Source organism: Monomorium pharaonis, chromosome 1, assembly GCF_013373865.1.
Source record: "Monomorium pharaonis isolate MP-MQ-018 chromosome 1, ASM1337386v2, whole genome shotgun sequence".
In the NCBI taxonomy this organism is placed as follows: Eukaryota; Metazoa; Arthropoda; class Insecta; order Hymenoptera; family Formicidae; genus Monomorium; species Monomorium pharaonis.
The window spans coordinates 33,286,387-33,310,053 of record NC_050467.1 but is presented as its reverse complement, the minus strand read 5'-3'; the positions used below and the strand labels follow the sequence as shown (position 1 = coordinate 33,310,053).

Genomic DNA, 23,667 nt, shown 5'->3' with positions numbered 1-23,667 from the left:
CAGAGCACGCACTGAGTGCCGAACTTAACCTAAAACCCGGCTTCCTGCACTAGCGCGTACTGAGCGCTTCCTCGCGCCACGTAGTGAGTGGCAGAACACCGCCCCGCTCGTCACCCGGATCCCGGTACGCGTAGTGAGCTACCGATCCCGACCGCACACGGGGACCCCGTACTGAGGGGAAACCGCCGACGCGGAGGATCATCCACGCGGGATGATCCTCGACGATATCAACAGCTGATCGTCGAACAGCTGATCACCGTGGCTGTCGAGCCGAGCTCCGCGCCGTACCGCGCAGTCGCGCACCGCCGCGGCCAATCGTGACGCCGCACCGACCGACTCGGCGAATGCGAACGCCGCACCGTACCGTGCAGCCGCGACCGCAACGCCGCAGCCAATCCGGCTACCACCGCGACCGACACGCACGCCGCCACGCATTACACCGCCGCGATTACACCGCCACGAGTATTGTAATCCGTAAGACCGGCCGCTAACGCCGATCGACGCACCGACCGATACACGGGCCGTACGCCCGCCGCAGCCAATCCGGCACCGAATAACCAACGCGCACATGCGCTCCGCGACACACGTCGCCAGAACCAATCGCCCGCGACTCGCATAGCGAGATCTTAGTCGTAAGTTGTTAGAGTAGGAACTTTGTATATATTAGCTAGGATATTTTAGAATAAATATTAATTGTTAAACGTATACCGCTTGCCTTCATCATTCGTTCAACCAGCCCGCCGCCCGAACCCTGAACTAACCGCGGCTATCCGTAGCACATTACAATTGAAAATTCACGGTTACAAAATGGCGCCCGAACAGGGACTGGTTGAATGAATAGGCAAAATACCGCGATAATGCCGACCACGAGCGATAAACTCCGCACCGGCGGATCAGCCAAACAAGAGATAATGGACGGAGGAACCACGGCCGACGACAGCAGCGCAGACGAAATCGAAACCGTCCGAGGAACCCCCCGAACACGACGCCGGGGTACCTTCTCGGACACCGCCGCACTACTCGATACCGTCCGCAAGTGGGGGTGCCAGTTCGACGGAAAGGACGGCGTCGCCTTCCTGGAGCGTCTTGAGGATTTACGCCTTAGTTACGGGCTGACGCAGGCCCAATTACAACGGTGCCTCCCGCTGCTTTTTAAAGACCAGGCGCTACTTTGGTATCGCAACAACCGGGACGACTGGCGGAGCTGGGCGGACTTCGAAAAAGATTTTCGGCGATACTTCGTGCCCACCAAGACCCGCTTCGAGCTAGAGGCCGAAATCGCCCGCAGAACGCAGGGGCCGAACGAGACCACACGGGAGTACGTGACGGCACTCCAGACTTTGATGCGCCGCCACGGAGGAATAACCGCGGAGGACCGCCTGGAGCGCATCTATCATAACTTGCGGCCGGAGTACCACCTATATGCGCGCCGCAATGACTTCCTCGACCTCCCGGGACTACTGCGGCTCACCGATGACTACGAGCGCGCCAGGCGCTATGAACGGGAATATCAACCACCGAAGGGCAAGGAGAAGCCGAAGACCGCCGCCGCCGCCATCATCCCCGCGTACGACTTCCGCGAGTGCTGCTGGGGGTGCGGACAACGGGGGCACACCCGCCGCTTCTGCAAGAGACCCCCAAAGCTGTTCTGCTCACAGTGCGGAAAAGAGGGGGTACTCACCCGGAACTGCCACGGCACGCCGGGAAACGCCAAGCGGGCCGAAGAGAACGAGGGGGCCTCCCGGTCTACTGCCAGCCCGGACACCGGCACGTAAAAGCCCAGCTACCGAGCATTAGCCCCCGAGACAAACAAACCGATCCGCGACCCTGGGGGACCATCGAGATCGCCGGGCAGCAACACGACGCTCTACTAGACTGCGGCGCAATTCTGTCGTACGTGGCCGAGGATACCGCCGAGCGCATACGACCCTACGCTCAGGTCCGCCGCATCGCCGCCGCCGTACAACTGGCCGACGGACGAACCGGCCAGATCAACGAGGAAATGCGCGTCCACATACGCCTGGGGCACTATCACGGACTGCAGACTTTCCATGTGCTGCCAGGGCTGACCTCCACCGTGATCGCCGGCGTCCACCTGCTGCACAAAGCCGGGTTCCGCTGGAGCCTCCCTACGATCGCCGCCTTACGACCCGCCGAGACATCTACCGCTGAACCAACCACCGGACTCACCGCCTGCTCCGATGAACAAAACGCGGAACTACAAGCACTGCTGGACGAGTTCTTGCCGAAATTCACACAACTAAGGGGCACCACGCCGCTCACCGAACACCGCATCCGCCTAAAAAGTGACCAGGAACCAATACGGCAGCGATACCGAACGTTTAACCCCGCTCTACAGGGGATCATTGACAAAGAGATCGACGAGATGCTGCACGAAGGACACATCGAGCCTACCAGCAGTCCCTGGAATTCCGGCGTGGTCTTGGCAAAGAAGAAAGACGGACGGTACCGCTTCTGCATTGACTTTCGTAAGGTCAACGAAGTCACGGTACGAGATGCCTACCCGCTACCACCAGTGCAACACATTCTCGACCAACTACGAGAAGCCCGTTTCTTATCAACCATCGATCTCAAGAACGGCTACTGGCAAGTCGCCCTGCACCCGGACAGCCGACCGATGACCGCCTTCGCCATACCAGGGAGGGGGCAGTTCCGTTTCACAGTGATGCCCTTCGGACTCCACGCCGCACCAGCTACATTCCAGCGACTGCTGGACCGCGTTATCGGCCCGGACATGGAGCCGCGAGCTTTCGCCTACCTCGACGACATAGTGGTGCTCGGAAGGACATTTAACGAACACCTCCGCAATCTCCGCGAGGTACTGCAACGGTTGCTAGACGCAAACCTGAAGATCAACACGGACAAGTGCCACTTCGCGCGGCCCAGCCTAAAATATCTCGGACACGTCGTCGACCAGGAGGGACTAAGAACTGACCCGGACAAAGTAAAGGCCATCATGGAGATCCCGCCGCCCGCCTCCCTACCGGCCCTCCGACGATTTCTAGGAATGACTTCCTGGTACCGCCGCTTCATTCCCGGCATAGCAACACTGGCCGCACCGTTAAACGACCTCCTCCGGAAAAACAGGCGATGGGAGTGGACCGCCAGCCAGCAACGGGCCTTCGAAGACATACGAAACAGCCTCGCCTCCGCACCAGTACTTCATTGCCCGGACTTCTCGGCCACTTTCGTCCTGCAGACAGACGCCAGCGACGCAGGACTAGGGGCAGTCCTAACACAGACGATCGAGGGACAGGAGCGCGTGGTCGCATATGCAAGCAGAGCATTGAGACAACCTGAGAAGCACTATTCCGCAACCGAGAAAGAGTGCCTCGCGGTCGTATGGGGCATAGAGAAAATGCGGCCGTACCTGGAAGGATATCGGTTCCGTGTCATCACCGACCACTTCTCTCTCCGCTGGCTCCGCTCGCTGGAAAACCCGACCGGCCGCTTGGCACGATGGGCAGTGGCCCTACAACAACACGACTTCAAGGTAGAGTACCGGAAAGGCGCCCTCAATTACGTGCCCGACGCCTTGTCGCGTCAGCCCCTAGAGGAGGGGGAGGATGAAGAGGAGAACGACAACACCGGACAAGCACTGGCAGCCGTGACACCGACATGCAAGTGGCATCAGCGTACGATGCAGACCGTTCGGGAAAAACCAGAGAAGCTGCCAGACTATTCAATACAGAATGGCAACCTGTACCGCCACTTTCACGAGCGCCATTCCACCGATGACAACGACGAACCGACCGCATGGAAGCTTGCGTACCGCAACAACAGAGACAAGAAGTCCTGAAGGAGTGTCACGACGCCCCTATCGCCGGCCACCTGGGGATCGCAAAGACGCTGGCCCGACTGGCACAAAAATACTACTGGCCAGGAATGTTTCGACAGGCAACACAATACGTCCGCCGCTGCGCGAACTGCCGGGAGCACAAACCATCGCAGCAACAAACGGCCGGACGCATGCACCACGCCAGTGTGGATGCACCTAACGTGGTCATAGTCATCGACCTCATAGGACCGCTACCAAGATCCTCCGAAGGCCACACCTGGATCCTAGTGTGCCAAGACATTTTTACAAAATGGCTAACAACGAAGCCACTACGGCAAGCCACCGCCGCCGCCGTGACAAGGGCCGTCGAAAAGGAAGTCATACTACAACACGGATGCCCCCGCCAGATCATCACAGACAACGGCCGCCAGTTCATCAGCCGCGAATTCACGGACCTACTCGCGCAAGCCGGCATCGAACATCGAAAAACGCCGCCATACTCGCCGCAATGCAATCCGGTCGAGCGAGCCAATAGAACGCTCAAAACGATGGTCGCGCAATTCGTCGACCAAAACCACCGCCACTGGGACCGCCATCTACCACAACTAACGTTCGCCGCCAACACCGCCGTTCATGAAAGCACCGGGTATACACCAGCAATGCTCACATATGGCCACGAACTTACCGCACCCGGCACGCTACGAGCCCGGACCGAACAAACCCTGGAGGAGGACCTGCCAGCCGGCCGACCTACCGCGCGGGCGCAACAAATTCAAAAATTGCGCGACCGATTCGAAATCGCCACACGCCGCCAGGAAGAAGCAACCGCAAGGCAAGCCCGATACTACAACCTGCGAAGACGCGACTGGAGACCCGAGATCGGCCAGCAAGTCTACATCCGCTCTCCAACGCGCAGGAAAACTTCGCGGGAAAACTGGCGCCTCGATACACCGGGCCATATACAGTCGACCGCCACATGTCGCCTGTCATCGTACGACTCCGCGACGACAACAATAAGATTATAGGAGCCGTACATGTGAAGGATCTGAAGGAGAGTCCGGACACCGAATAACAACAAAAACGGAGGATATAAAAAGGCACGATGAGCCCACCAGATCAGAAAGTGAGCGATAGCAGTAACAGGATGCCAAAGTCCAGGAGCTCGCTTCGAGACCGCCTCGCCCGCGCCATCGCCGGGCCTCCACGTATTCCGACGAGCAGCCGACCCTTCGAGGCCTCCGTCCGGACACCAGCGCGCAACCAACGGCACGAGAACAAGCCGCCCAGCACCGCCGCGCCAGCTCCAACACCAGCTCCGGCGCCGCCATCCGGACCCCGCCGGCCTGCAGTGGCGCGCCAGAGGACGACGCGCTCTCGCCAGGAACGGCTGTACGCCGAGGCACCACCAGCTGCCGACAACGGGCGGAGCGTATTACTCGCCACGTTCGGGTCCACGTTGTCGGACCTGGACGACGACGACGACGACAACGGTGAGGTAACCGCTACACCGGAGGAACGCCCGACGCCTGCACCAATGCCGGACATCGCGTCCCTACACATCACGGGACTGGCCGCACTACCACCAGCGGCAATACCAGCGCCCGCGCCGCCATCCTCCGCCGTCGAAACGCACCGACAGGTCGTCGCACCGCCTCCACCGGCTCGACCACCATCCGCCGCTACCGAGACCGCTACCGCTGAGCTGGCGCAGCCGCCGCTACCAACGCGGCCGCCGACGCCGCCCGCCTCACCCGGGTACTTCACCCGGCCACAACCGACGCCGGCACCGACACCGCCTCCGACCGGGTACTTTACCCAGCCAGCGCCGCCACCATCATCATCCGCGCCACCGCCGTCGCCGCCAGCCCCCGGACCATCCGCTATTCCCGGCGAAGTCCTGCGGACCATCCCGTGGGAGCGCATACCACCAGGCCGTCGCTACCGTCACCAGGCCCTCGGGCACCGCATCGTGGTGAAACACCAGCTCGACGGGTCCTGGTATATTCATTAAATAAAGCATCCGTTTTTCGTTATACATAGGGACGGGGTCTGCCGAGGGGGAGGTGTAACGAGCCGTTCCTCCGCCACGTTAAGGCATATAGATACGTTACCCTCCTACCTCGTGTAGTCCCCTCCGCTTATCTCGTTCTCCCCGCACATCTCCGCTCCTCTTATCACCAAACGGGGGCTATAAAAGCCCTCCGCTGGTGATAAGAGATCAGATCTCCCCGGTCTAGCGTATTGAGCCGACCGATCCACTCAGCGAATTGAGCTGAGCATCCAGAGCACGCACTGAGTGCCGAACTTAACCTAAAACCCGGCTTCCTGCACTAGCGCGTACTGAGCGCTTCCTCGCGCCACGTAATGAGTGGCAGAACACCGCCCCGCTCGTCACCCGGATCCCGGTACGCGTAGTGAGCTACCGATCCCGACCGCACACGGGGACCCCGTACTGAGGGGAAACCGCCGACGCGGAGGATCATCCACGCGGGATGATCCTCGACGATATCAACAGCTGATCGTCGAACAGCTGATCACCGTGGCTGTCGAGCCGAGCTCCGCGCCGTACCGCGCAGTCGCGCACCGCCGCGGCCAATCGTGACGCCGCACCGACCGACTCGGCGAATGCGAACGCCGCACCGTACCGCGCAGCCGCGACCGCAACGCCGCAGCCAATCCGGCTACCACCGCGACCGACACGCACGCCGCCACGCATTACACCGCCGCGATTACACCGCCACGAGTATTGTAATCCGTAAGACCGGCCGCTAACGCCGATCGACGCACCGACCGATACACGGGCCGTACGCCCGCCGCAGCCAATCCGGCACCGAATAACCAACGCGCACATGCGCTCCGCGACACACGTCGCCAGAACCAATCGCCCGCGACTCGCATAGCGAGATCTTAGTCGTAAGTTGTTAGAGTAGGAACTTTGTATATATTAGCTAGGATATTTTAGAATAAATATTAATTGTTAAACGTATACCGCTTGCCTTCATCATTCATTCAACCAGCCCGCCGCCCGAACCCTGAACTAACCGCGGCTATCCGTAGCACATTACAATTGAAAATTCACGGTTACATTTTTATGGTAGAGAATATTTTTGCAATTTATCATATTGTATCCGTATATGTGCGTTGTCAAGATTACTCTTGGACATCTATATTCTGTTCAGCGAAAGAATAATCTCGAAGCGTATAAGAAAAGCGAAAAGAAAGAAATGGGAGCGTAATAGAACAAGAGCCAGTGAGAAAAATTCAACGTGACTCGGTACAAGGGCAATTTATGCTTAAAATGTTAGTATTATTATTAATTATTAGAAAGCTTGATTGGCAGAAGGCAGTTTGGGGGCTGGAAGCGTGAGTGAGCGACCAAACATGCAAATTTTGAAGGAAAAAGACGTGATAAGGTATAAGGCTGAAAATTGGTATTTACATTGTTTTTGTAAATGTAATGAAGGAAAAAAATTGGCAGAAGCGTAGGTGGAGGCTAAAGGATTGGCAGAAGTCATCAATGTTATAAAAAAATTACTGAAAAATACGTGATAAGATACATCTGTTAATTTGCATATTTATTTGTAAGATAATATAAAAACTGTATGTAAATCGGTAGAACTAAAAACGAAGGATTAATACTAAAAAAGTTGATGAAATGTATGTAACGCGTAGTTTGAGTGAGAAAGAGACGGAGCTAGGAGCAAAGGAGACGGCAGATGCTCTCGCCGCTTGATGCTGTCCGAGGAATGGGGGTGTCCCTCCGCTAGCGAAAGCATCTGAACTGGCATCGCTGATCTCAACTGCGCTGCGTAACCGTAAAAAAAAAAAAAAAAAAACAAACAGCGAAAGAATAACGACAACGGCTGATAAGCATTACATACATTTCGTCAACTTTTTCAATATTAATCCTCCTTTTTCACTTCTACTGATTTATATACAGTTTTTATATTACCTGACAAATAAATATGCAAATTGGCAGAAGTGTACCTTATCACGTATTTTTCAGTAATTTTTTTATAACGTTGATGACTTCTGCCAATCCTTCAGCCTCCACCTACGCTTCTGCCAATTTTTTTCCTTCATTACATTTACAAAAACAATGTAAATACCAATTTTCAGCCTTGTATCTATCACGTTTTTTTCCTTCAAAATTTGTATGTTTAGTCGCTCACCCACGCTTCCAGCCCCTAGACTGCCTTCTGCCAATTGAACTTTCTCATAATTAAGAATAATACTAACATTTTAAGCATAAATTACCCTTGTACCGAATCACGTTGAATTTTTGTTGCTGGTTCTTGGTTTATAACGCTTTACTTACACGAGGATCATCTGGCATAATAATAATCGATTTTGATGATAATTATATATGTGGTAAAAAGATTGCCCCTGTATAGCTAAGTAGAGTTTTTAGCGACATGACTTAATTTCCGAAAAAATAAAAAATTAAATTTCCGAAAAAATCAAGGTTTTTTGACGAGTCTAATGTACTAAGAACTTCGATCATTTATCGAGCAGTCGAGTACGGCTCACCGAATAACATCTCAAACAGCACAATGTCTAAAATCAGGACATAAGACGTCTTTTAGACATCTTTTAAAATATAATTAAAGACGTTTTTAAGACGTCTTATGTCCCGATTTTGGACATTGTGTTGTCTGTCTTGCGCAACTTGTACGATGTTTGTATCCCGCTCCTACTTAATTTTTTTAAGTAAAATGATAAAGGTTCTATTTTAAATCTATATAATATATTATATCTATATAAACTTACAATGACATTTTTATTAATTTTTATTAAATTTAATTTTTAATTTGTAATAAAAAATAAAATAAATAAGTAAAAATATGTAATTTTATTTTATGCGATTATATTTAATTATACTTATTTTGTACATTCTTAAGGATGATATTTATCATAGAAACGTTCAAAGCATAAAATTGACAAGCACTATAAACTTCTTATAAAAACAATTTTTTTATAGTTACATGATGTTTTTAAGGAAATACGGAAAAACAAACCATTTACATTCAGAAAATTATTCTTCCTTCAATAAATTTGAAATAATAAACACAAAAATACAAACACAAACAAAGATCTTTCACAAAAAATTTCTTTTAAAATATTAAAATACAAAACAATTTTAAAAACGTTGGATACAGAAAATGTTAGTTAAAATTGACAGTAATACTGTATAATTATGAAATTTGATTAATAATTTAATACTAAATAAAAATGTTATTGTAAACATTTATTTACATTTACAATATAGAGATTTAATTAATATAAAATATTTATCAGTTTATAAAAAAAATTAATCAGGAGCGAAACGCAAACCTATATACGAGTATGATGAGCCGTACTCGATTGCTTAACAAACGTTTGAAACTTCGAGCACATATGGGACACGTCTGAAAATCTCAATTTTTTGAAAACTTTGAATTTATTTTCTCAGAAACAGACTCGTTGCTAAAAATGCCAGGAACAGGGTTTTTTTACATTTAAATAACTTATATGAAAACCAATTATTAACAACTTTAAGAGTTCTCTTATAAGAAGCTCAAAATTTTTACAAGCTCAATTAATTAATAGTTTAATTTATATTTTGTTATTTTTTACTTTTTCTGATTTTCTTCATTATTTAGTAAAACAAGCTCACTGAGAAAATAAAGAACGCAACAAATAGTATTTCATTGGTAAAAAGTAGAAAGTTATTATTAAAATGTTAATTATTATTTATTCTTATAAATTATTATTATATGTGTTTTCATAACACATGTATAATATATTATCAAGAGAGAACATAACATTTGCGAAAATAAAACATATTTAACAAATTTTTTGGTAACGATTTCGCGGGATCCAACGCATTTTTCATGTAGCGACGCTCCTGAGTTCTGAGATTAAAGATTTGTTTTTTATTCCTGCACTACTGCACTGGTGCAATAAGTTAGAAATTAGAATAAAACAAATATATTTTTTCTCATTCTAACTTATTGCACTAGTGCAGCAGTGCAGGAATAAAAAACAAACCTTAAGGATCTGTTCGCATCACATGCCCCGACATGCTCCTATTCACCCCACCACACTCCTATACGTTGATTCCGATGACGCCAATGGTATTAGAGTGCGTTGGAATGAGTAGGAGCATGTTGGGGCATGGCAACGCAACAAACCAATAGCGTCGCACGTACGATCGGCAGTTTTGTCATCGCGTCGTCGCTGCCACCTAATCGGTGTGACGCAAAGCTGTAGTGGTGGCAACGCACACGAAAGAAGCCGTGTACATGTGAGCGCCGAGCAGCACACGTACACGGCTTCTTCCGTGTGCGTTGTCACCACTACAGCTTTGCGTCACACCGACTAGGTGACAAAGCATCAAGTCCGGCAACGCACTCGTCGGCTTTGTGTAGTCAGTAGTGAGTCAGTAGTAGTGAATCGAGGATCGAGGGATAGCAGCCATAGCAAGTCATCTCAGAAAACGCGCGAAAAGGATAATTTGAGTATTAATAGTTCATTGCCATCCAGAAAGTGATTACGGTTTTAGTGAATGCATCCAGCGAACGGATTTGAATTACGTCTCATTTGTTGATCTAATAAGTAAGATACAATCTACAAACATTGTTAAAGCAGAAGGAGATAGAGTATGTATAAATTTTATATTTTTTACATTCCATAGTATATGTTCCTAAATCCTAAATAAATAATGAAAACAAATTTATAATACTATGATTATTATTCTATTGCATAAGGTTATGTTCCGAAATTTCTCCGACGAGGAAAATTTTATCAAAAAGACTAGTAACATAATTTTCTTACAATAATAATGAACTAATTCTCTGAGCGATAAATGTTTTAAACATAAATAAATGTTAAAATCGCCTATTTGATCTGAAGTGGTTCTTAATGCTGAATATAATAACATTTTTCTTTTAATTCAATATTTCTAGATCATATAAACTGCGGGCCAATAATTTCGTCAGTCCTCTAAAACGCAATTACTAATCTAAATATCGAAAACATCTTTAAAATTTCCTTATTTATTAAACAATAATTTATTGATAGAAATAATAAATTTTATACGTAAAGACACATTTTTTTAGTAAAATTATCTTCAGAACATAATCTATGCAATAGAATACCCAGAGAACATTATGACGTCTTAAAGACGTCTAAAAGACGTCTTATATTTCTATAAGACGTCTTATAAAACTATCAGAAAGACGTCTTTTAGACGACTTTAAGACGTCTTATGACCCGATTTAAGACGTTTTTAAGACGTCTAAAAGACGTCTAATTTTTTTTATTTATGACGTTTTTGAGACGTCTTATATAAAAATTATTTTAGACATCCCTGGCGAAAAAATTTCTACAAAATTCTAAAAAACTACAAAAATTTACAAAAGTATTCCAATTCTGGCATTTTTTTGTAGTTTTTACAGAAAAATGCTAAATTTGAAACACACTTTTGTAAATTTTTGTAGTTTTTTAGAATTTTGTAGAAAATTTTTCCACCAAGGATTCCAAAAGCTAGGTTTATTATTTTTTATTTTTTATTATTTTAAACAAAATACTTTATATTTATATTTCATTATTTTTATTTTATTATTAAGATAAGTTTTTTTATAAATAAAAAATTTTATATTATATATTTCAATTTTATTTCATGTTTTCGTGATTGGAAATTACAGAATTTTACAGAGATACTGGATTCAGTCACATATTTTACAGCAACTTAAGCGCAACACTATTATCGTCCGGTTTATTAATTGTCAAAAACTGTTGTCAGAAATGTTGTCAGAAAGGTTAATTATTTCCAATAACAGCCTACACACGCGATACGTACGAGAGTTAAAAAGTTGTGTTGTATTAACGTATTCACACTCGGCTGCGTTACACAGCAAACCGGGACAAAACGTCCCAACACACACGCGATACGTGCAAGAGTTCAAAAATTGATACGGGATAAGCACGTCGATCGACTTGATCGCATCACACGGCAGATTTGGTTATGTGCGTCATTCGACGTCTTAAAAACGTCTTTCTCAGACGTCGTAAAGACGTCTAAATGGCGTCTCAAAGAATATGTCTTAAAAAGACGTATTTTAGACGTCTTAAGAGAGACGTCTAAAATAAGACGATTTTAAGACGTCATAAAGACGTCTTTTAATAAAGTCTCAAAGACGTCTCTTTTAAGACGTCTTAAAGATGTCTTTTAGACATGCGTGTTGTCTGGGTAGTTATAATACAAAAGCATAAAAAATCTTTCATTTATACTGTAGCAGATTACCTCAGAAAACGCGTGAAAAAGATAATTTCAGTAGCAATAGTTTACTGCTATCCCAAAAAAGACTACGGCTTTAGTGAATGCATCCAGCGAATAGATTTGAACTACATCTTATTGACACTGCATTAACATTTGTTAACCAAATAAGTAAGATACAATTTACAAATATGTTTAAAGCAGGAGATAAATTGAGTATGTATAAATTTTACATTTTTTACATTCCTTATGTTCCTAAATCCTAAATAAATAATGAAAAAATAAATTTTAATATTATTCTATTGCATAAGATTATGTTCTGAAATTTCTTCTCTGTGTAAAATTTTAAAAGACTATAGTGACATAATTTTTTTACAATAGTAAATTAATTCTTTGACCGATAAATATTTTAAAAGTAGATAAATGTTAAAATCATCTTTTTGGTCTGCAACGGTTCTTGGTGTTAAATATAATTTTTCTATTAATTTAATATTTTTAGTTCATATATACTGTGCGATGATAATTTTGTTAGTCTTAAAGTGCAGTTACTGATCTATCGATTCTCAGAAACATCTTTAAAATTCCCCCTTTTATTCGAAAATAATTTATTACAAAAAATGGTAAATTCTTTACATACAGATACATTTTTTAGTAAAATTGTCTTTCGAACATAATCTATTCAATAGAATAATACATAAGCATTGAAAATCTTTTAGTTATATCGTAGCAATACTATAAGAAGAATATAATCTTACTGCAACGTTATTGTAATAAAATTGAAAAGTTCTATGCTGGTGAATGTTGAAATGTATATTTGAAATTACTGTTTCTTATAACAATAATTTCAATAAACAAAATTACAGTAGAACGAATTTTCTACTGTATTCTTTATTCACTTTAGCATTACATTTGCCAAGAAGGGGATTTGGTTTACAATTTTTCTTATCACACTCATTCCTCCATTCATTTAATTATATTTATCTATCCTAACTGATACGTTGCATGATTTTATTAATATCATAACATTATAGATCTTATCTGCTATAATCCTACATTTTTGCTGTCGCAAGAATTCTACTTATAATAATAATCTTCATTCTCTTTAGCATCTCAAGGTCAAGAAGAGAATCCTATATAAAATACAATATTATCCTATCTGAACTTTTCTCGGCAGTATCTTCCTATCTTCCTATCACTTTGCTTACAGTCTTTCAACCTATACATCCTTATAACTCTTCTCCCTTTATTTACTAATCTTTCCACAAAAACCTTTTTTTCTTTTTCTTTCTTCTGTCTTTCCTTTCACCTTCCTCTATTAAAAATTATTTCTACAAATCCTTACTCCTAGATTCCATACCTTGTTCGTTGTCCATTTTTCTTTTTTTTTTCCTAGCATCTTTAATATAATATACCTTATTGTATCGTTTTAATTGCAAAATCCTTACTCTCTATATTTCTTAGAGTAAAAATACTGCCACTAATTTTTTAAGTGATTTTTCACTCCAATAAAAGTTAAAAATGAACTTTATTGGAGTAAATTCTAACTCTTATTGAGTGGAAAATTACTTGAAAAATTGTAGTGGCAGTATTTTTACTCTAAAAAATTTAGAGAGTACCTATATTACAATCTAGTTATATTTTATCGTTCTTCTTTCATCTATTATTTCATTTTTTCTCTGTTTACAATCTTATAAGAACTTATAACTATATCTAACCTTTCTATTTAAGCCTTTCCCTCTACTTTCTGTTACTTCTACGTCTACTTTTGTGATCATATCCTCTCTTGAACTAATTATATATCTCCTGTTCTTCTATTTTGTGCGTACCTATCTAATTTCGCTATCTATTACAAACTGAAAACCAAAGAACCCATCTCACAGCTTTCTTTGTCTCCTACTGCAAACTTTTGCCAACCTTTCTGTCCTTAGCGTCACTCTCATGTCCTTGTACTTTTTTTCAATCTTCTATTCGTCTGGCTTCATACTTCCTAATTCCTCTAGTGTACATCTTAAAATTTTTTCTCTTTTTACGTTATCGTGAGCTGCTTTCAAATCCAATCCATAAAGAAGGTGAAAACCTTTTACTTTTCTTTCCCTTTTTGCGCAGTATGGTAGCAAAAAGAACTTATTTTTGCGCAAAATAAAGTTCATTGTTCCTTTACCTTGATATTTTTTCTTGTCTCTTCTCTCTCATACAATTCTGTTCCACCCAATAGTTTCACCAAGTAAATTTTCCTTTTTCCTTACCTACGTTGTTTTTTATTCGCTTTTTTCTTCTTTTTTCTTAGTTATGTATTTCCATAATTCCATTGCATTTTCAGACTTTAAAATCTATTTCCTCTTTTTCTTTTCCTTTATCTTGCTTCTGGTCTAGAAAGCCCTTTTTTTTACTCTTCTTCTCTGATTGATTCTTTTTCGTAATTCTTTCTTCTGTCTCTTTAAGATCCTTTACATTTTCCTCTTCTGTTGTACAGTCTCTATTTTACCAGACCTTGTAATCTATGAGTGCGTTCTGGGAGACGCTATTAGCGCTTTCAGCATCAGTTTATCTTTGTTCTACTTTTAATGAGTAATGAAGATGGACTGATGCTGGTAGCGCTAATAGCGTCTCCCCGAACGCACCCTAAATCTTTTCTTTTCTCTACCCTTTTTTTATTGTTGCTTTCTGGATTATATCCTATAATTTCGTCCAGAATTCTATTGCCCGTTACCCAGGATCTTCCATTTACCTTTTCGGCTTTTTCCTCGTGTATGCGCTTTGCTTCATTGTCCTCTCCTATTCTTGATCTTCTTTCTGCAATCCTTTCCTCTTCTTCTTCTTTCAGCAGGCCTTTTCTCCTCCTTTTTCTGCTTTTCAATTTTATCGCCTAGAGGCTGTGATTTGAATAAACTTTTTCCTCTACTCTAAAATCCTTAATCTTATGCAAACAATTTCATTTACTATTACATATTCTTACTATCCTATATATATTACCTCTTTCTTATCTACGTATATTACCTCTATATTACCTCTCTTTCTTATCTACATATATTCTCATCCTCGCTTTATCGCCTAATTATCTCCCTAAATTTTTTCTACCTTACTTAATTCTCTCTTATCCGCTTCCTTTGGCCCTTTTCTATCCTCCTCTATTTTTCTTCTCTCCTTTCTCTGTACATTTTCCCGCGCTTGCCTATGCATTCTAGTCTCTCTAATCGCGATCTTTCTGCCCCATCTTCTATCCTTTTTTCCTACTTCTATCACGTTGCCTTTAATTCCCCATCAACTTTACTCTCCTCTTTTCCCTTTTACTTCTATTTTTTTATCCTAAATCTCTAAATACCTACTTAACGCTATCCCATTTACACACTATCACCATCACACGACCATTCCCTCTTACACCTAACCAAGTTATAGTTTATTAATATATGCATCAACATCCTAACCAAGTCATAGTTAATTAATATAAATTAAATTAAATTGAAATTATAAATGAGAAGACTTTATTACTAAGTTATCTTTACGTCAGTTCTAAAAGGAAAGTTCGGAAATATCGCATTATCTTCTGCTGATTATCTGTTAATTTTCTGTCCTAGTCCCAAATTTTTTGTTCCTACTCGTTTGCAAGAGAGAAGACCAAAAATGGGGGTACTAAGTTTACGTGATGGTAGCACCTAATAAAAAAAGCGTAAACAAAAAAACATACCAAAATTTTTTGCTTATCTTTTGTTTTAAGAAACTGTAAACAGATATTAAAAATATTGAATGGTTATCAAAGTACCGGTACTCAGAACTATCGTACCACAGCGATGTAAAAGAAAATCGTTAAAAATAAGAAGCTAATAATACCACGACAACTTATAAAATAATTCTTCAATCAAATACTTGTAAAACATACAATTTTAGAATGTTTAACTTGTAAAATAACTTTAAAAAGCTCTAAAATTTATAAAAATACCGGAGTTAAGTATCATTAAAAAATTAATTGCTGCATCGACTGGTACCAAATGATCGTCTATTTATCTGCTCTTAAAATACTTTGGTCTCGAATTTTTTACTCGACATTTAACTTGTGCAACTCAATTGTTAATGCGCGCACACAAGAGTAAACTATCTTAATGCGTGCATTAACAATCGAGTTATACAAGTTAAATTGAGTAAAAAATTCGGGACCTGGATATTTTAAGAACATAAATACGTGATCATTTTAATACTATAGTCAGTATAGTCGATGTAGCAATTTATTTTTTTAAGGTAGTTTACTCTTGCGTGCGCGCATTAACAATTGAGTTGCACAAGTTAAATGTTGAGTAAAAAATTTGGGACCAGAATATTTTATAAGTAGATAAATAGAAAATTATTTCGATGCCACAGTCGATGCAGCAATTAATTAAGGAAACTTTACTCTTATATTTTCGTGAATTTTAAGGCTTTTTAAAGTTATTTTACAAGTTAAACATTAAAAAATTGTATATTTTACGAGTATTTGATTGCAAAAGTAGTATTTTATAAGTTGTCGTGGTATTGTTAGCTTTTTATTTTTAACCATTTTCTCTTACATCGTTGCGGTACGATAATTCTGAGTACTGGTACTTTGATAACCTTCTATTTTTTATATCTCTTTACAGTTTTTTAAAGAAAATAAACAGAAAATTCTGGTATATTTGTTTTTCTGTTTATGCTTTTTTTATTATTGGGGTGCTACCGTCACGTGAACTTAGCACTCCCATTTTTAGTCTTAATCTCTTGCAAACGAGTAGAAGCAAAAATTTCGGCACTAGGGCAGAAAATTGGCACATAATTAACAAAAAATTATGCGAGATATTTCCGAACTTTTTTTTAGTGATGGGGACGTTAGATTTACTGACATGTTATCTTCAGTCGTATATATCAGACTGAGACCCACTCGATTCTGAAACATTACCGGAAGGAAGCTATAAGAACCATTCGAAATCCAAACGATCCGGGAATGTAGTAACACATCTATCGCCGCCATTGGGGCGTATAAGTATACGAACGTAAAGGCATTATTTATCCATGTACCCATTGGGGCTTGCAAATTTACAGTTTCTGATTACACTTAATGAGAATAATATATTTGTGTCAACACTTTGATAAGTGTGTCGGATCCGACCTTTTGTTTATTTTACTTGTATTTTTTAAAGTGTGCATGCTGTTGATATTCGAAACTCATTTATTGAGTGCTTATAAATTAATGAATTGATTCTCTGGATTGAATATCTGTCATTTTCTATGATTTGCCTATCAAAGAGTTTATAATTATACTTTCTTATTTATTCATCTACTACTAATGATTATTGCCTTTTGCATTCCAAATTACTAATTAACTGTAAATTTATTACCTGAATTTATAGTATTTCATCGAATATCAAAGTTTACCTATGATTTCTTATGCAATTCAATGCTTTTTAATAGTGTACTTGTAACCGTGAATTTTCAATTGTGATGGGCTACGGATAGCCGCGGTTAATTCAGGGTTCGGGCGGCGGGCTGGTTGAATGAATGACGAAGGCAAGCGGTATATGTTTGACAATAGTATTTATTCTAATATATATCCTAGCTAATATATACAAAGTCCCTACTCTGACAACTTACAACTAAGATCTCGCTATGCGAGTCGCGGGTGATTGGTTATGGCGACGTGTGTCGCGGAGCGCATGTGCGCGTTGATTACTCGGCGCCGGATTGGCTGCGGCGGGCGTACGGCCCGTGTATCGGTCGGTGCGTCGATCGGCGTTAGCGGCCGGTCTTACGGATTACAATGCTCGTGGCGGTGTAATCGCGGCGGTGTAATGTGTGGCGGCGTTCGCGTCGGTCTCGGTGGTAGCCGATGACGCTGAAACTGGCCGCCCGTCGAACGATGCCAGGGGCGTAGCGGAGGCGCAATTGGGGGTTCCTTCTTCGCGCTCTCCTTGTAAATTTCGCTCACGACGGATATACTTCATTTTGGTTTCTGATATTGTTAGCAACCTCTACAAAAAATCCCGCCCTCCTCTGACCCCGCCGAGATATATAAATGGGAGGAAATTGCCCCAAAACACGTAAAAATCCAATTTTTTTAGTTCTTTTACTTAAAATACCTTTTGTGCCACGACGGATGCACTTGATTTTGGTTTGTGATATTGCTGGCAACCTCTACAAAAAATCCCGCCCTCCTCTGACCCCGCCGGGATATATAAATGGGGGAAATTGCCCCAAAACACGTAAAAATCCCATTTTTTTAGTTCTTTTACTTAAAATACCTTTTGTGCCACGACGGATGCACTTGATTTTGGTTTCTGATATTGCTGTCAACCTCTACAAAAAATCCCGCCCTCCTCTGACCCCGCCAGGATAGTTAAATTAGGAAAAATTGCCCCAAAACACCTCTAAATTCTATTTTCGTAGTTCTGATAACTAAAATACCTTTTGTGCCACGACGGATGCACTTGATTTTGGTTTGTGATATTGCTGGCAACCTCTACAAAAAATCCCGCCCTCCTCTGACCCCGCCAGGATAGTTAAATTAGGAAAAATTGCCCCAAAACACCTCTAAATTCTATTTTCGTAGTTCTGATAACTAAAATACCTTTTGTGCCACGACGGATGTACTTGATTTTGGTTTGTGATATTGCTGGCAACCTCTACAAAAAATCCCGCCCTCCTCTGACCCCGCCGAGATATATAAATGGGAGGAAATTGCCCCAAAACGCGTAAAAATCCAATTTTTTTAGTTCTTTTACTTAAAATACCTTTTGTGCCACGACGGATGCACTTGATTTTGGTTTCTGATATTGCTGGCAACCTCTACAAAAAATCCCGCCCTTCTCTGACCCCGCCAGGATATATAAATGGGGGGAAATTGCCTCAAAACACGTAAAAATCCAATTTTTTTTAGTTCTTTTACTTAAAATACCTTTTGTGCCGCGACGAATGCACTTGATTTTGGTTTCTGATATTGCTGGCAACCTCTACAAAAAATCCCGCCCTCCTCTGACCCTGCCAGGATAGTTAAGTGGTGGAATATTGACCCAAAACACCTCCGAAAAATTCGGAGGGAATTGGAATCCAAAACAGGTCCAAGTCAGATTGCGCAGTCATTTTCGTATGTAGGGAAATTTACGAATATTTGTACAAAATGTTTTTTACAAGACGAGGCAATTTTATTGGCGTGTTTTTAAATAGTACGTTTTCGGATGTAATATATGACTAATGAGTTTTACCGATATATCATTCCTGTATGACGAATTAATATATACATACTCACCAGAATTACCGGGTTTGAATTGCCGAGATGCGGAAGTGTTTTCGATATATCCATCCAGATTAATTAAAATAAGTTACTGATGAATATCGGAAAATAATTCTTTTGTATGACCTTTCAGTAACTACATTTTTTTTCGATAATTTAAATATAAGAAAATCCATGTTACATTCGTATACTATACTCCATAAATCTGAAATTTGTTCCTCAACATAAAGTCGAAAATAAATATTATGAAGGCCTTGTAAGAAAAGAAATATTCTGCACCTACAGATCATTCATATCACTATTAATGTATGAACGTTCCAAATAAAATCGATACACCAGTTTGAAAGACGAAATAACGACAAATCATGAAATGTGTCAACAGCAAGACTCGTTTTATCAAAACCCTGATTTATTTGTATCATATTTTACCGCTTCACGAGTAAAAAAGTTTGTCTTTAAAAGATCTTCACATGATCTCGCAAGTTTTATAGCGCATAGATCATGTTACTGGGATAGAGTGAGTTTGTTGCGAGATAAGCTATTATGTAGAAAAATTAAATAAAATTGTCAATTATGTAGGAATGCGTATGTATGTGTGCGTGTGTATGCGTAAATGTGTTTGTGTATGTAAGCGGTGCGAGTGTCGGCGCGGACGTGTAAAGCGGTGCAAGTGTCGGCATAGATGCGGCGTCGATCCGAGACAAGATGATTTGCCGAAAAGACAAAGCCGCCGAAAATCCTGTGTGTGTGTTTATGTGTGTGTGTGGCGGCGTCCGAGGAAAGTCGCGGCGCATGATAGAAGTCGCGGCGTCGGCGGCGTATGACAGAGGAGCGTAGCGCCAAAGAAAATCCGTTTTTCGAAAAAGAAAGCCGCGGCCACGAGATGAAAAGAGATGCACACGAATATAAGCCGGACGATCGGAGAGGAGCAGTCAGTTGCGTCTGAGCGTTCAAGGTGTCGTATTCCTGTACTGAGCTAATAAATTATATTATCCCACAATTATAAAATTAATTCTTAAATAAAATAAAAGGAAAAAAAATCCCAACCGGATCGATCCTGGTTTGCTTGCTCTTTAAGCTCAAACCTAAACCACTCGGTGGTTATATTTCTCATTGAATATTCAATACAAAATACAAATAGTTGAAACGTGTAATCGACACCGATTTCTATGTTCATATTTCCTAAACTGTCAGTAATATTTTCAATATATTTTTAGAAAAATACTTATTACATTATTGTATGTAATTTTATGTCGACGATCTGAAAATAAAAATAATCATTTTTGGCAATAAGATTATTAATTTCATACGATACGTACAACATAATAAGTATTCTTGTAAAGCCATTCAAAATATAACTGAAAATCCCCCCCCCCAAAAAAAACTGAACTGTGGTAGGAAAATATAGTAAATGAGTTGGTAAAAAAGAATTATTTGGTATTCACCAATAACTTCTTTTAATCAGCATGGATATATCGGGAGTTATTTCCGCCATTCGGCAATTAAAACCCGACAATCCTGAAGAGTATGCGAGCCAGTTGTTTAATTCGTCATATAGGGATAAAGTATGGGTACAATTCCTCAGTCATGTACTGGAAACTAACAGAGAACGCACTGTTGAAAAGCACGCCAAAAAAATTGCTACATTTTATAAAAGGCATTTTGTAGAAAAAATTGCAAGTTCCCTAGATACGAAAACGACAACGCAGTCAGTCTCATTAACACCGTCCGATGAGCCTATTGTAGACCACTATTCTGAATATGCGAACGAGAATTTTGAGAATCAAAATTCTCCACAGAAATTAAAATCTTTTTCTTCGTCTGTGAATTTCTTGAATACAAATTTCATGGAAGATAATTTTGGTTCAAAAAATTCCCCAGACAAGTCAGTTTCTTTTATTTCGTGTGAGAATTTCTCAAATAAAAATTGTGTGGAAAATAAGCAGCTTCTACTCTCAGAAAGTCATTCTGAAATTAGTAAAGAGCACCATCCAGTTATGACTCCGGCGCCTTTTACTAAATGTACTGATTTTGTTTCTAATCATTCTTCCTCAATGCCCAGTCCGTATGATTCCAAAAATCCTTCGGGTATAGATAAAACTTGTATTTCATTAGCGGGTTCTTCACCCAAACAAAAATTGAGCGATACCATTCTCAATGACTCTGTCCTTGCTCCAAACGAAAATTTCATTTTTGATGATGTTTTTATTCGCGATGAGTTAAGAAAAATTGGAAGATGGGGACACGCGTTAGAAACTTACCCCATCGTTGGGAAGCCTTTTATATTACCACTTACATTCTGGGAGACTTACTGGTCTGGCGAAAAAAGATTCAAAGACAAAAACTGGACGGATGCTTTTAACAAGGCATTCGAGTCATCATACAAATATTGCGTCCTGTCAATCGACCGCCATACATGTGCAGTTCAAAGAGATAACAAGAAATGTGTTATTTTCCATGCTGATGGTTCATGCAAAAATTCGTCATGTACACGTTTTAAATTTGTCGTCCTAAGGGTACCTGCAATGCCACTGGGTGACATGACTGTGCAGGTTTTAATGACGTCTGATTTGTGCCACATCAGTGGTGAAGTTCATGCTAGATTTTACAAAGGTCAAAACAGGGACGAACTAAAAAAAGAATTAAAAGGCGATTTTCCGAGCGTAAAGAGACTGAATATGCTAAAAGACGTATCAGACGATGTGTTAGCAGCGGGAAATTTGAATCACGTGCCAAGTAAACCAGCTCTGAATAAAATGCGAAGCGAAATGAGTACGTGCAATGATCTGGAGAAGGATGAAATTCAATTCATGTTAAAGCTAATCGAAAAATATAAAGAAACATGGAATGGCACTATTTTTAACGGTTACATTCAAATATATTCTGTCGAGCCTTTGTACATTATATTAGTATGTGAGCGAGTGCTTCGATATCTGATGACAGTACGTAGACCACTTTTTTTGTACCTAGATGCAACTGGTTCTATCATAAAAAATTTGTCTCACATCGTGAAACAAATTTATAATTACGCTCTTGTTCTGCCAGGATCAAATATGCACAGCCCACTGCCCATTGCAGAGTTTATTTCTTCCTGCCACGGAGTTAAAGACATTACTATCTTCTTAAACTTAGTATGCCACTATTTAAAATTAATGACGACCATCCGACCAATCGTTGACAAAGTCGAAACTGACTTCAGTTTAGCATTGCTACAATCAGTTTCGATCTCTTTCAATGGAATGAAACTTTCCTTATACTTACAAAAAATGTACGATGAGGTTGTAAACAAAATCCAGCAGGAGCCCTTAACGACTTTGCATATTTGTTCCTCACACTTCATAAAAACAGTTAGAAAAAAAATTAAAACCTGCATTGTCGATAAAAAAATGGGAATTGTAGCTTCTAACGCAATTACTAAACTAATCCATTGCACTACCGTGAAAGAGAGCTTAATGATCTTCGAGCGCCTGACTAGAATCTTCTCAACGAAAAACATTACCGACAAAGCTGACGAAGATTATTTAAGTTATTTCTTGGAGGATGATACTTCCGAAGAGAACGATGATGTTGATATTGAATCGCGCTCGGATTTCGACGATATGAATGTTCATGGCGATACCAAAAAAGATTCTCCGTTTTACAAAATGTTTCGTAGAATATACGATACAATTGTAAACAGCGTTGAATTTTGTACGACAATTAACAAACATTATTGTGAGGAATTCATGAATTACGTCTTGGATTATTTGATGCCATATTATCCCTTATGGTCAGCGATTGTTATTAAAAAATTTGGCATCACAAGGGATTCCAATGCGTGCGTAGAGAATTTGTGGAAAATAGAGAAGCATTTTATTTTAGGAGGGAAGAAAAGACAAATAGCCCCAAGATACATACAACACAAAGAATCCCTTCTAGAACAGCGAATTCGAGAACGCACTTTCAATTTACAAACCTCACGACAAGCTAGAAACTCGATTAAAAAATGTGCAGAACTTGACGACGGAATCCTTGCCGAGGAGAAATGGTGTAAAAGAAGAAAAGGAGAGAATATTTATTTTAAAAAAGCAAAATTTATTAAAAATGAGGAAAAGTTAACGCCTGGTCCGTCTTCACGAATGAATTCAACGGAAATGACCCGGAAATGTAACAATAAAAGCATCGAAAATTTGCCACAAACGTGTCTCAACGACCCCATTGACATCGACTTGATTGCATTTGATACAAATAAAATTTGTGACGCAACATTTGAAGTGGACCCTAAAAATGAAAAATGCACGGATAATGACGTTTCTGATGGAAAAGTTGTTGTTAATTTATTTACTGATACGCATGATTATCCTAACAATTTTCCAAATATTAATATATCAGTCGGTG

General features: G+C 41.3%; 2 protein-coding genes across 2 annotated transcripts; both read left to right on the top strand.

Annotated features, from left to right (window-relative positions):
• The first annotated feature begins 857 nt into the window (after positions 1 to 857).
• LOC118647162 lies at positions 858 to 3,820 on the top strand. The gene is made up of 2 exons (XM_036291444.1): positions 858 to 1,578; positions 1,659 to 3,820. Exons 1-2 carry the CDS (start codon positions 858 to 860, stop codon positions 3,818 to 3,820), a joined length of 2,883 nt encoding a protein of 960 aa, XP_036147337.1.
• Positions 3,821 to 4,901: 1,081 nt separating this feature from the next.
• Positions 4,902 to 5,810, top strand: LOC118647159 (vegetative cell wall protein gp1-like). The gene has a single exon (XM_036291436.1). The coding sequence runs from the start codon at positions 4,902 to 4,904 to the stop codon at positions 5,808 to 5,810; it is 909 nt and encodes a 302-aa protein (XP_036147329.1).
• The last annotated feature ends 17,857 nt before the right edge of the window (positions 5,811 to 23,667 follow it).